The sequence below is a fragment of the Sus scrofa genome, chromosome X (genome assembly GCF_054392235.1).
Source record: "Sus scrofa isolate SSC_HxYL_T2T_F1_AM1 chromosome X, Sscrofa_HxYL_maternal_Yorkshire_Landrace_v2.0, whole genome shotgun sequence".
In the NCBI taxonomy this organism is placed as follows: Eukaryota; Metazoa; Chordata; class Mammalia; order Artiodactyla; family Suidae; genus Sus; species Sus scrofa.
The window spans coordinates 30,129,150-30,144,168 of NC_139401.1; the positions used below are offsets into that span (position 1 = coordinate 30,129,150).

Here is a 15,019-nt window from a genome sequence, read left to right on the forward strand (position 1 = left end):
CTGCAACTGCCAGGGGTTTTCAAACTCTGGAACAAGATTCATACTTCCAGGATCCAAAAGAATCCTGGCAAGGTAAATTCAAGGTCAAATGAGAAGGCCTCTTTTCTCTCCTTTTGCTGTTTAGAGCACTTAACCTATGGCGAGGAAATAGCGTATGAGGGAGGAGACACAGTCAGGTCAAGATAGGAGCAAGGGCGCTTCAGGACAAGGAGGTGCCTCGGGAAATCTTCGCGGGTGGTCAATTGATGACCTGGGGATGGTGATTTTGAGGGCTTCCCCTAAAAGCTAAACCGAAGGAACTTAGGCTTTCCTTGTCCCTGAAAAGCCTCCAAAGGCAAAAGATTTGCGCTGCTCCTGAATGTGACCCTACAAAGGGTCAGTCCCTTTAGAGGGGGATTATTTTGATCTCGAGCGGGGAACAGGGAAGTGGGCGGGGCGTGGGAAGCGCGGGAAGGCCTGGCAGGGTTGGTCCGGAGTGACTCACGCCGTGCTCTGCACATCCCACCAGAGGAACAAGCAGTTCTGCCCTTTGGGACCCAGCCGCTAGAGGAAGCCCCAGGGTGTGGGTGGGGTTGTGCCCTTTCCCCGGGCCATTGACCCTCCCTGCCAAAGGGCAGCACCGGCCTCCGCCTCCGGCCCAGCGGCAGGAGGGTTCTGCCGCCGGGTTCCCCGGCCCACGTGACCTGCCGCGCGGGCCACCGCCTCCGCCGCGCCCTGGCCCCGCCCCCGTGAGGTCTGTCTAGCCTCAGATTGTCTGAACAGCCCTTCTCTTTCCGCATTCGGTAATTGGCTGGCCAGGCAGACAGCGCCTGCCCCAACCCCGCCCCCGGAGTCGTGGGGAACGCGGGTGGGGGCGGGGCCTGGGCTGGAGGGGCGGGGTAGAGCCTCTGAGCCGGTAAAGGGGCTGCCTGGAGCGCGAACAGAGCGATCTACTGCCGCCAGCCGCCTGGCCCTTCCGACTCGCCGCCCTACTCTCCGCCCGCCGCCGTCACCAAGGAAACGGGCTGCAATTCCTCGCCGACCCCAAGCTGGTTTCATGGCAGCCGCGAATAAAGCAGTTTTGGGACCGTTGGTGGGAGCAGTGGACCAGGGCACCAGCTCGACGCGCTTTTTGGTGAGCCGGGGGTTGCACTTGAAGAGGTGCTGAACCTGAGCGGGAGCCTTGGGACCGTGGGGCGGGATGTCGCGTCGCCGTCCCGTTCTTCCCACGACCCAGAGCCCTGGCCCCCAGGCAAGGGAAGGAGGCCAAGGGCCCAGAGCGGGACTTGCCACGCTGGAGCTTCTCCGCCCGGGCCTGGGGGAACACAGCCTCTCGCGACCCCCGCAGCTGAGCTGAGCAGCCCTGGCCTTGATTGTGGAGCCGGGTCCCCTACTAATGAAGGGACTCCTACCCCAGAGGAAGCTAGGACTCGCCGAACATCCGTGCAGAGCGGCCCGCCTGCAGCCAGGGACAGGTGGCCACATTGACCGCTGCTGCAGTCTTCCCCAGAAGCATTTGGCCTGCCGGGAGCAGGACGTCCTTGAATGGGGCGGGGGCGGGGGTGGGGGGGAAGCTGTGTCACGACTGTGGTAGCCTAACCCAGCGTCCTTTGGAGCTGTAGAACGAATGTAGTATTAGCGTGATGATGCGTTATCTTCCTCTCCCCAGAAACTGCAGAAGGTAGAACGCTAGGAGGAGGGCGGGGAGAGTGGCCGAACACTTTGGCAAAGAGTCAAATTACACTGCTTTAACCAGAATCTTAATTTAATCTCGAGGATTTGTCAATTTTAGCTCTGATACTTTGCGCATTACAAAGATGATTGTCCTCGCCTCGCTTCACAGCTTAAATTGACAGGGAATTTTTTTTTTTATTTACTATGTATGACAGAGTTTTGACATAGTGGAGTGCTGTTTAAGTGACTCTCTGCTGATTAAATTGTTTTGTGCAATTAAAAAACTAGCTCTTACAGTGATCTAGCACTGAGTTCAGAAAGGTACTTTAAAAATAATTTAAATAAACGATTGTTGGTTAAGAGCCCATGCTTTCAATGGACATTTGACTAACCTGGCAAGTTGATGTAAATATTTAATGATTACTTAGCTCTCTCTTCACTTCTTTGCCTCAAATCATGTTTTCATGCATTATTTAGTATACCGTATATATACATTGTATATACACTGTATATATTTTGAAAGCTCTGTGACCATTTAGCTGAAACCTGAATTTGTACCTTGGTTTTGATACTTGTTTCTCTTGTCTGAAGTGAAAGCCTTTAGTCAAGTTTTAGTTTGAATGGTATTTAATGACCTACCCTGGTTTGAGCTGCCAAGACGTAATTCTCCTGTCTCTTATATTGTTTATCATATGATCACCCAGGGCAGGTTTCACTTTGTCTTGATTTTCATATAAATGTTTGGAAAGTAATCCTGAATCATAAGTAAGAAAGTTTGCCTAACTGGATTTAATATGTAAAATATTCAATCATTATTACCATCTTTCCAAATTAAGAAAGAGCATTGAGACATGTATGCTGACTAACTGTGGGTTGAATTTTGAAGCTTTATTCAAGATTTGCCCATACAGATGCTTGCAGGGGCCAGGCAGGTAGAGGAAGGAGAGCAAACTCAGGCTCAGGGGTACAGCCAAGCAGGAACATTAGCCCCGTGTTGCCAGATCTTCAAATTATTTAAGAAAAGCTGGAACTTCCAAGAGTTTTCAGTAAAATCTTCCTGTCCTCAAATGTTGGCAACTAGTTCATAAAGCACTGTAGGGGCCAAACCAAATGTGGCAGTTGTTCTCTAGTTTATACAGCCTTTGCCCTCAATGAAAGTGGGTAAGATATTTCATAACTTTGTAGGTTTCCTTTTTTGTTGCCAGCCTTACTGTGCTTGTTTTTCTTTTCACTCTTTACTGTTGTTGTCCTTGTCATCCAGCAGTCTTTATCTACTGCATGTTCCTGGTCCCTCAGTTTCTGTTGCCCAAGAGGCATCTTTCTGCATTGGTGGGGAAGGAATTAATCGACTTCATATTATCAAAATCAGTGGTTCAATGTATGATGTAAACAACATTAGCCTTTAAAAGTTGGGTTCAGGAGTTCCCATCGTGGTGCAGCAGAGACGACTCTGACTAGGAACCATGAGGTTGCAGGTTCAATCCCCAGCCTCGCTCAGTGGGTTAAGGATCCTGCGTTGTGGTGAGCTGTGGTGTAGGTCGCAGATGCGGCTTGGATCTGATGTTGCTGTGGCATAGGCTGGCAGCTGTAGCCTCAATTGGACCCCTAGCCTGGGAACCTCCATATGCCTTGAGTATGGCCCTAAAAAGCAAAAAAAAAAAAAAAAAAAAAAAAAATTGGGGTTCAGGAGTTCCTGCTGCAGTGCACTGGGTTAGGGATCCGATGTTGCCACAATTATAGCTCAGATTTAATTCCTGCTCCAGAAACTTCCATATACCCAGGTGTAGCCATAACAAAAATTAAATTTTAAAATAAATAAATAGCAGTTGGGTTCAGTTTTGCTGTTGCTTGATCTCAGTGTGTAAGCTAAGGTGCAAATGCAGAAGATTCCCATCCTGCTTATAGAATGATGCTTAAAATTTGACCCATCAAGGAGTTCCCATTGTGGCTCATTGGTAACGAACCAGACTAGTATCCATGAGGGCTCAGGTTCGATTCCTGGCCTCACTCAGTGGGTTAAGGATCTGGCATTGCCATGAGTTGTGATGTAAATCTCAGACATGGCTTGGATCAGGCATTGCTGTGGCTGGCATTGCTGTGGCTGTGGCGCAGGCCAGCAGCTACAGGTCCTGAATCATCCTTAGCCTGGGAACTTCCATGTGCTGTGGGTGCAGCCCTAAAAAAAAAAAAACACACAAAATAAAAGTTGACCCATCAAGTTTCCTGCTCCTTGAGAAACAGCTGTGAAGAAAAGCTTCAGAGGTAGATTGAAGACGTAGTGATCCTGTGTGAAGTAGAGAAAAACTTGGGAATGGTTTTGAAGGGTGTTTCCCCACTCCCAACCCCCTTGATTATAAGGAAAGAGGTTGCTAAACCACTCCCTGAAAAATATAGATAATAGATTTGCTGAATAAGTGCTTCAGTCACTAGGTGATTTCCAGGAGTTCTTCCAGCCAACTAGTCCACGTTGTAATTATGACTCAAAAATAATTGCTTACCTTCCCAGGAAGAAATACAGCAGATAAGAACTGTCACAAAGAAGCTTATAAAGTGAAAAGTATTAAAATAATTTCCTGACCATTATTCACTACATTTACATATCTAATTCAACTTTCACAAGACCAGTAACCTCTAAACTTTATTTTCCCACCTTCTATGTCAGCTATATCGGCTTTCTCCCATAAAGGACACAACATTTCTTTATTCATGTTCTTTCACCCAAGGGAAGTGCCTCCTCCGTTTTATCCCATATCTGCTTCTTGAAATTCTTTTTTTTTTTAATTGCCACATGGCAGCATATGAAATTTCGTAGGTCAGGGATTTAATCCAAGCCATAGCTTTAACCTGTGCCAAACTGCACCACAGATGTGGCAATACCAGATCCTTAACCCATTCATTGCTCTGGGCCAGGGGTCCAACCTGCACCTCTGCAGTGACCCAAGTCACTGCAGTCGGATTCTTAACCCATTGTGCCACAGCGGAAACTTCTGCTTCTTGAAATTCTATTCTACCTCCAAATAGTGGCTCAACTGCCATCTCTTAGTCAAAGTCTTCCTCAAATCCTTAGAATTTTTTACCCTTCCTGTAGTATTTTATGTCTCTGTTCGTAGCTCTTATCACCCACTTTGTGTTATTATATATCTGTTGTACTTGAAAGCAGGAACCTCCTTTTTAAGGACTTGTTCATCTTTGTAGTCCTTAAAATATTTTGGTCAACATGACAAATGAACACCTTTTTTTCCTACAGGGAGCACTTTATACATGTTTGTCAACTAGATTTTTATAGGTCAACTGAATTTTAATTCTGATTATTTTTTTTTACCTTGTCAAAGAAACTTAAAATGCTTTGACTTGGTTATGTTTGATTACTTAATTGCTTCTATTTTAGTAGTAGACCTGCAGTTTTAGAGTGTGTTCATTTCTTCCTCTAGTTGTCAAAGAATTAATCTTGGGACCCATTGCACATGTTTTGTACCAAAGGAAGAATTTGATAGGAACCTTGTCTGATAGGAAAGTGAACTGGGCTTGGCACATGTTTACCCATATTGCAGAGCAGGAACTTCTTGGAAAGAGAATTAGTGTAACAGGTTTAAAGGAGGGGCCATTTCTTTATAAGACAAAAGCGTCAGCTTAAACAGTCAACTTCCTTCTTTGACTTGGTAACTTTTGTTTTTTTACCCGCTAGGTTGACTGTTTAAAAAAAAAAAAAATGAAGGCGTGGAATATGTTGTGACTTCAAGTGTGTCAGGTATTTCGATGAGGACTTTTCCAGGATTATCTCATTTAATCCTCATAACAACTGTGATGTAGGTTGTATTATTAAGCTCCTTGCCCCAGGTGATTAGACAATGCTGAAGAGTGTGCCCAAGCTTGCAGAGTATCTGGTGGAACTAAGCTTCAAATCCAGTCAAAAGCCTATCCTGGTAACTCTTCCTGCCTTAGGCTCACCAGCTACCTGAGTACAGTTGTCCCTTGATATCTGGGGGACTGGCTCCAGGACCCCTGTGAATTCTAAAATCCTAGGTTGCTCATGCCCCTTGTAATAAAATGACGCAGTATTTGCCTATAACCTACACATATCCTCCCATATGTTTTAAACCATCTCTAGTTTACTTAAACCTAATACAATATAAATGCCAAGTAGGTAGTTGTAAATACAACACAGGTGCTATGTAAATAGTTGCTAGGCACAGGGTAAATTCAAGTTTTGCTTTTTGGAACTTTCTGGAATTTTTTTTTTTTTTTTACATTTTTGATACATGGTTGAATTCATAGAAGCAGAACCTTGAATATGGAATGGCCTATACCATAGAGGGAAGATGGGAGGCTTAGGCAGGCTACTTACCAGTTCTGAATATGGGCACAAATGAGTCTTCACCAAGAAAAACATACTTACATACTGGTTTCACAATATGTAAAAAATGTTGCCTTTGAATAAGTACTGCTGGTCTTGATCATCTTGTGACTCAGATTAAGCGGAGGGCCTGGGCAGGGCTTAGGTGTAGTCACTGTGGATAATGGTTGCATAATCATTTTGTTCCAATAGCCTGCATTTATGAAGAATGACTAGAATTGTAGCTCCATGCTTGTTTTGGCAAGAAACACTGCCTTGGCTCCGGTTGGTTCATCATACTTAGAGATCTCCACGTTTAGAAATGGATTTCCGCTTGCTTGCTTGCTTTCCTTTATTCAACACATAGCTATTGAGCACCCATTAGGGGCCGGGAACTAATGAACAGTAAATTTGGTGAAACTAATTTAGCTCATAGTTGGAATGAGGCCCCCTTTATAATAACTGTAATTATGATTCTTTTGTGTTATTTTTCCCCCCACCCTAGTTTGTTTTCTTGGTTTATGTTCTTGCCTATCACATTACGGAAATCGCAGAAACATGTTCTCGTGAGAGAGCTACCACCCTCTCTTGTCTTCTTGTCTGTCACAAGCCTAAGTGTTAAGAGAGCTTTTGAGTTCCTCAAGGAGCAGAATAGTTTGCTTCTCCCTCCCCAAAGCCTAACATAGCCTCTGGCGTGTGGTTGGTGCTCATTAGATGAACAGAGAGATCTACAGGACTCAGTGTGTTGACCAGAACTCTTGGATTGAAAGCGTGGAAAGGGGAAGCTTGTGGGGTCTTGGGAAAAGTTGAATTCGGCAGCTGTAGCTATATTAGATTATGTTATCAGCTCTCTAATACAATTTCATTTTTTAAGAAAAACAGAATGCCATTTGCTGTGTTTCCTCTACTGCTGTGGCTTGTTGGAAGCTGCCGTTTTTAGGCTTTTGTGGTCAGATTTGCAATGTAACATATTTGTAGCTAGTATTTTTATTTTAGGTTCTGCAAATGTACATGGTATTGTAGTATTTTAGAGAGGGACTTTACATTCCTGAAAAATGTCTTATCACACAGTAAAGTTGAGTGTCATGAGTAGGCTAGTGGGAGAGGGAAGTCAATGTATGTTTATGATGGGATGGCTGAGTTGGGTGAGCAAGGCAAGCCTTAAAGACAGTTATTTAATAAGGATAGCAGTCCTTATTAAGTAATCTCTCCACTACTCCCCTTCTGCTGAGACAGAAGATATGCATTGTTTTAGAAAGTCCTTTTCCAACATTATTTTTTAGGGCCACACCTGTGACGTATGGAGATTTCCAGGCTAGGGGTTGAATCCGAGCTGTAGCTGCCAACATTTTTTGATAAAAAAAAAATTTCCTTGTTTGATTTTTTTTTAACTCTCTTCCTCCTCCAAATGTGGAATTGATCATGATCTAGGCATAGTGGTGAATATAGAACTAATGACTTCTAGGGGTTCCCATTGTGGTTCAGTGGGGTTAATCTGACATAGTATGCATGAAGATGTGGGCTTGATCCCTGGCCTCGATCAGTAGGTTAAGGATCCATCGTTACCAAAAGCTGTCACAAATGCAGCTCTGATTCAGCCCCTCACCTAAGAATTTCCGTATGCTGCAGGTATGGCTGTAAAAAGAAAAAAAAAAAAAAGAAATAATGGCTTTTTTTTTTGTTTGTTTTTGCTTTTTAGGGCCGCACTTGCAGTACATGGAAGTTCCCAGGTTAGGGGTCAGATCAGAACTACAGCTGCTGGCCTATGCCACAGCCACAGCCATGCGGGATCCAAGCTGTGTCTGCCACCTACACCACAGCTCATAGCAACGCCGGATCCCTGACTCACTGAGTGAGGCCAGGGATAGAACCCACATCCTCGTGGATATTAGTCAGATTCATTTCTGCTGTGCCACAATAGGAACTCCAAGAACCAGTGACTTCTAATTCTACTGCTTATAGGTAATAAAAGTAACAATAACAATAAGTAGCAATAGTAGTAGCAGCAGTAGCAGTAGTAACACCTTTTAGGTTTTTGCTGTATGCCTGTACTATGCTGAATTCTTTTCCTATGTTAACTTTTTTCTTCAGCTTTTTGTTTTGTTTTGTTTTTTTATGGCCATACCAGTGGCATATGGAAGTTCTCGGGCCAGGGATGGAATACGAGCCGCAGCTTTGACCTACGCCACAGCTGCGGCAACACCAGGTCCTTAACCCACTGCATCTGGCCAGTGATCTAACCCTCGCTGCCACAGAGATAACACCAGATCCTTAACCTACTGCACCACAGTGGGAACTCTCTTTCTTCAGTTTTTCATTGCCTCCCCACACCTTTAAAAAAATAAAAACCCAGTCTGAAACTAACATTATTTGGGCTTAGAGTTGAATATAGAAATGATTTTGAATCCTATCACCTATTTGCTCTGCTGGTGGTAGTGGTAATAATAGTAACAGTAATAAAAGTAGCAGCAGCTGTAGCCACAACAGTAGTGGTAACATCATTTGGGCACATGCTATGTGCCTGCCCTGTGCAAAATACTTTTTATACATTATTTTATTTAATCCTCTTAGTCCTGGAAAAGTCAAGCCTTAGAAAAGTTAAAGTCAAACAGCTGACATCGGCAGGGCTGGACTTGACCCCCAGCCCCTTCTCTCCCAGGCCTGTGCTCTTTGCCTCCGTGTTACACCAACCATGAAGTTCTCAACTGCCTTTCTGGACCACATGAAATCCTAAGAATGGATCTCTTCCTTTTATTTTTAATTGATATATAATTAACATAATTTAGGCAAATTTAAGGTGTACAACATGTTGTTCGATACATTTGTAAATAGCAATATGATTACCACCAGAGTATTATCCACGTAGCTCTGTCATGTCACATTATTATCATTTATTTTTGTAGTGGAAGCAATTAAGATCTAGTCTCTTAGCAACTTTGAAGTTGATGATACAGTACCATTAGCGATAATCACTATGCTGTGCATTAGCTCTCCAGGACTTATTTATCTACTAGTTGCATGGTTGTACCCTTAATGGAGCTTTGTCTTTTCTTTTTTGTGGCTCCCTGTGGAAGCATCCAGGACAGGGATCAGATCCAAGTCACAGTTGTGACCTACACCACAGCTGTGGCAATACCAGAGCCATAACCCATTGTGCCAGGCAGGGGATTGAACCTGCGTCTCAGCTCTCCAGAGACGCAGCCAATCCCATTGCACCACAGCAGGACCTACAGTGGAGCTCTTTCTTTAAGCTTATGACCTAAAACATAAGCAGCTGACTGCTGGGTGTCTCCACTTTTCTGTGTTACACCTCAAACACACATTATCTAAAATGAAAATTGCAATCTCCTTACCCCATCTGTACCTTAACTACAGGTCCTTCCCCTACTTTGTCTTATAAATACCACCTGTCCTAACTTGTAACTTGTAACCTGTCAACCTCGAGTATTCATCTCTTTTTGTCACTCCTTATATGCATCAAGGGCATATGCATTCATGCCCTTGAAGCATATGATTGCTCTAGTCAGTTGAATATCTCTCAGCAATGCACCTCATCATCCCATCCCCTCTGCTGCTGGCCCCCAAGGGGAGCCCTCTGGGCAACTTATCTGGATCTCTGCAGATAAATAGCTGCTCTCTTGGCCTCAGCTTAACTTCCCCCACTGTTCCCAGTTCCACAGGGACTCCCTTCTTTTCTACCTTAAATCTTAGCCTGGAAGTTACCTCTTCTGAGAGCCCCTCTCTGACCCCCACACATCTGGGTTGAGTGTCCTTACTCCTCTTTATAGCACTTATAGCCCTATGTCAGACAACCTCTTTGTATCTGCTGCCACTTCATGGGTGATGCAAAAGTCCTCATTCGTCTCAGTATGATTTTGTCCTGGAAAAGCACTGCATTGGTACTTAGAGAACCCAGAGTTTAACCTTGTTTATCAGTATTATCTAGTCTCTTAGAGCTCAGTATGAGAGCATTACGTGTGAAAATTTCTGACAAAATTTAAAGTTAAATACGTGGCTTGCATTTTCGATTTGCATTATATTTCTTTTGGATGGTGCCACACTAATGAAGTTGCAGATTCTAAAATATTAAATCTAAAGAAACATTCCACAGGGTAAACCTGGGGATTATCATACTAAGTGAAGTCAGACAGATACAGATATCATATGATATCACTTATATGTGGAATCTAAAAAAAGTGCAATATGAACTTATTTACAAAACAGAAACAGACTCACAGAGGAGTAAACAAACTTATGGTTACCAAAGGGGAAAGGGGGTGGGGAGGGATAAATTAGGAGATTGGGATTAGCAGAAACACCCTACTATTTATAAAATAAACAAGAACCTACTGTAGCGCAGGGAACTATATTCAGTAGCTCAATAACCTATAAGGGAAAATAATCTGAAAAAATATATGCATGACTGGAGTTCCCGTTGTGGTGCATTGGAAAGGAATCTAACTAATATCTGTGAGGATTTGTGTTTGATCCCTGGCCTCACTCAGTGGGTCGGGGATCTGGCAATGCCATGAGCTGTGGTGTAGATGTCAGACACGGTTCGGATCCCTCATTGCTGTGGCTGTGGTGGAGGCCAGCAGCTGTAGCTCTGATTTGACTCCTACCTGGGAACTTCCATATGCCGCACCTGCGGCCCTAAAAAGCAAAAAAAAAAAAAAAAAAAAAAAAGACAATCACTTTGCTGTACCTGAAACCAGCAACATTGTAAGTCAACTATACTTTAATAATAATAAAAAAAAAAGTGTCCCACAAACTTGGGAGTAATACAAAGTGTCAAATCCTAAATACCTAAAGGTGATACACATTTTCTCCTCAGATTCAGAGCTCTAAAGAAGTAGAGTGGTCCAGGCTCTACCCTGTTACATCCAAATGCTGTGTGATCAGATGACATCATACTCTAATACGGCACCTAGCATTTACCAAATTCCTTCACTTTTCCGTGCCCATTCCAAAGGCCTTTAAGCCGCTTTTTAGTGTGAGGATCCTGCAGTTAATCTAATTAAAACCAGGAAGTGATGGAAGAGGTATCTTCTCTTTATATAATCCCACAGGTTTGCTGTTGAGGTCTTTATAAATCCAGCCAACAAAAAGACACACCTTGTTTCTCATCCCAGAGCCTTTTGGGGACTTGAGTAGACTTTAGAGGCAGCAGTAACATGAAGAAAAATTATACAACTGTGGTTTCCTATTAGAGGTTTTCTGCCACATAACCATTTCCCATTTTATTTGATAGTTATTCCTCCTAATAAGTACCTCATAGACCATAGCTTTTTTTTTTTTTTTTTTTTTTTTTTTTGCCTTTTAGGGCCACACCTGCGGCATATGGAGGTTCCTAGGCTAGGCGTCCAATAATCAGAGCTACAGCTGCCAGCCTACACCACAGCCACAGCAATGCAGGATTGGAGCCACATCTGCAACCTATACCACAGCTCATGGCATTGCCAGATCCTTAACCCATTGAGCGAGGCCAGGGATCAAACCTGTAACCTTATGGTTCCTAGTCAGATTTGTTTCCATTGTGCCACAACCGGCACTCCCGACCCATGGTTTTTAGATATTCAACAAATACTTATTATCAACCCTATGTTAGGCACTGTTCTATGCCCCAGAGATAATACAGCCCATAAAACAGGTCAGATAGAGTGGACATCTTAGAGACATGACCCAATGTCAAGTTGTAAATTACCGGGATACTACATGGGCATCTGCCCAGTGCCTTTTATTTATGATGTGTCAAGTTAACCTTTGACCTGTAAGACATTTTATCTCCTCAAAGGACTTGAGAACTTGCCTTCTTTCTTTCATTATAATTATCAAGTCCTCCAAAAAATGTGATGTGTGTGGGGGGAGAGAGGGAGTAGCAAGCCAGCCCACCACGTGTTTTCCCTGATTATTTTCTCTTTCTTAGTCTTCATTCAGTGAGTAATTTTCCTCCCACAGGAAACCTAGACCCTGGAAACATTTTCTTAACTAATGGATGTGACCTTCCTGCTGCAATTACAGTGATTTTGGAAGTTAATTTTAATTAAAATATGAATCTGTACTCTTAAAGACTAAGTAATTTGATAAGTCTAGGTAGACCCAGGTGACAGACAATATATTTTTTAAAAGTTTGCTAACTTTTGGAAAAGTGTTGTCTTAGGAGTTCCCATTGTGGCTCAGCAGGTAATGAACCCAGCCAATATCCAGGAGGATGCAGGTTTGATCCCCAGTCTTGCTCAGTGGGTTAAGGATCTGGCGTTGCCATGAACCGTGGTATAGGTCGCGGACACAGCTCAGATCCCACTTTGTGGCTGTGGTGTAGGCTGGTGGCAGCTACAGCTCTAGACCCCTAGACTGGGAACTGCTGTATGCTTCGGATATGAACACCTCCCCCCAAAAAAAGTTGTTTTAGTGTTAAAATTGTAAATGCTTATATTGTACTTCTTTGGTAGCTTTCTTCCATTGGTTTTATTTATTTATTTTTCTTTTTTATGTATATATGTGTGTGTATATATATATATATAATTTTTAAGTCATCCTTTAGTTTTAATGTTTTATAATCAGGGGTTAGGAATTCATGATAAGCATGCCACAGAGAGCACTCAGTTTGATGCCACCATGCACTTCTCCCCCTGCTGATGTGGTTTAACTCTTTTTTTTTTTTTTGTCTTTTTGCCATTTCTTGGGCCGCACCTGTGGCATATGGAGGTTCCCAGGCTAGGGGTCGAATCAGAGCTGTAGCCGCTGGCCTACGCCACAGCCACAGCAACGTGGGATCCGAGCCGCATCTGCAACCTACACCACAGCTCGCAGCAATGCCAGATCCTTATCCCACTGAGCGAGGCCAGGGATCGAACCCGAGACCTCATGGTTCCTAGTCAGATTCGTTAACCACTGAGCCATGACGGGAACTCCTGGTTTAACTCTTATAAGAGCTAGATGTGTCTGTTGCACTTCCCTCAAAAGAATTTACATAGCATGCTTCCCTGCCTAGGCATCTGTGACTCTTATTGTCTCCACATCCAAGATGGCTGCAGGATGAAAACTTCCACCAAGCTCTCTTTATTCTTGGTTTCCCTATTCTCTAAAAGAAATCCATACTATTAATTGGTTGATGTATTAAATTTCCTACCTCTGTAACCATTTTTTTTAAGAATAAGGAATTGCCTCTTTTACTTTAATAGATTTTATTTACTTCAGAAGTTAGTGCAGAAGCTACCTTATAACTTACATGATTCTATCCAAAGAGAAAGTGGAACATCTTATATAGCATTTCATCTGATTGGACTTTTTCTATCAGTGACTAAGAACTTCAGTTACAAAATAACTTTTTTTTTTTTTTTTTTTAGGGCCATACCCATGGCATATGGAAGTTCCCAGTCTAGGGGTAGAATTGGAGCTGCAGCTGCTGGCCTACACAGCAGCTCAAAGCAACACTGAATCCTTAACCCACTGAGTGAGGCCAAGGATCAAACCTGCATCCTCATGGATACATCCTCAGCAGTTCATTACCGTTGAGCCATGACGGGAACTCCCACAAAATAACTTATTAACTGTCTTTGCTCTCTACCTGCATTTTTACCCTAATATAGCTGTTTTTTTTTTTTTCAGGTTTTCAACTCAAAAACAGCTGAACTACTTAGTCATCATCAAGTAGAACTAAAACAAGAGTTTCCAAAAGAAGGGTAGGTTTCTTAATTTAATATGTAAAGATATATCATGTTTCTTAGTCCATCTCACCACACCTGCCCTATGCCTTTGTAAACTTGACCAAACACCCGCCTGAGAAGATTTGAAGGATTAGTCAAGAAAAGAAGCAGTAATTTGGTAACTCAGCAAATTATGATTTATGGCTTAGGAATTGGATGACAGAAAAGGTAGGGATAATAAAATAATAAAGCAAAGGGGTATTAGATATCAGAAATTCTGCATTGACCTTGAAGTCATTTAGTTCTGTGTCTCCATCACTGCCAAATTGCTGCCTTGCAGATTTGAGTGTAAGGGGTTTGTTGTTGTTGTTGTTGTTGTTGTTGTTGTTGTTGTTGGGTTTTTGGTTTTTTTTTTTGTCTTTTTGCCTTTTCTAGGGCCGCTTCCCATGGCATATGGAGGTTCCCAGGCTAGGGGTCTAATCGGAGCTGTAGCCAGAGGCCTACGCCAGAGCCACAGTAATGCGGGATCCGAGCCACGTCTGCAACCTACACCTCTCAGCTCACGGCAACGCCGGATCCTTAACCCACCGAGCAAGGCAGGAAAGGAACCCGCAACCTCATGGCTCCCAGTCGGATTCATTAACCACTGAGCCACGACGGGAATTCCCTAAGGGTTTTTTAAATAAAGATCTGTTTTTAAAAAAGCATTCTTATATCTTATCATCTAACACTAAAATCATCCTTTTGGGGAATAATGTTCATACGTAGTAATTGTGATACTACTACATATGTTATATGTATTATATAATATGTATACAAGTATTATACAGTATTTTTTTAATTTAATATTTATGATACAACCACTTTGAAAAACTGTGTGGCAGTTTCTTATAAAATGAATATGCATCTGTAGCATTCTCCTCTTAGGGATTTATCCAAGAGGAAAGAAAGTATATAGAAGGACTTATCTCCATGAATGTTTATAGCAGCTTTGTTTGTCATAGCCCAAACTGGAAGCCCCTCAAATGTCTGCCAAACGTAGAACAATAACAACGAAATACTGTTCCAGCAGTTTTTAAAAAGTGACCTGATATATGCAGCAACATGGTTGACTCTCTTTGATATCATGGAATGTGAAAAAAGCCGGCCACAAAAAAACACATCCTGCATGGTTCTATCTGAAATTCAAGAAGAGGCTAAACTAATCTAGGGTGATGGAAATTCAAACAGTGGTTGCCTGTAAAGTGTGTGATTGACTTGCAAGGGGCACAAAAGAACTTTCCAGAGTGATAGGAATATTCTGTGTCTTGACTAGGGTTTCGGTTAGTTTCATATATACATTTGTTAAAACTCCACAAACTGCTATGTTCACTTTGATTGAAAG

At 42.8% G+C, this 15,019-nt stretch overlaps 1 protein-coding gene across 34 annotated transcripts in view; it reads left to right on the forward strand.

Moving 5' to 3' along the window:
• The first annotated feature begins 926 nt into the window (after positions 1 to 926).
• The window catches only part of GK (glycerol kinase), an 88,348-nt gene continuing 74,255 nt past the window's right edge, over positions 927 to 15,019 (forward strand). For 33 of the 34 annotated variants that reach the window (XR_014834529.1, XR_014834530.1, XR_014834534.1 and 30 more), the window contains exons 1-2: positions 927 to 1,114; positions 13,598 to 13,671. Coding sequence is in view for 15 of the 34 variants with exons in the window: in XM_013986029.3 (XP_013841483.1) it covers positions 1,037 to 1,114; positions 13,598 to 13,671 (152 nt within the window). In the remaining 19 variants the exon portion in view is untranslated. 34 annotated transcript variants of the gene reach the window in all.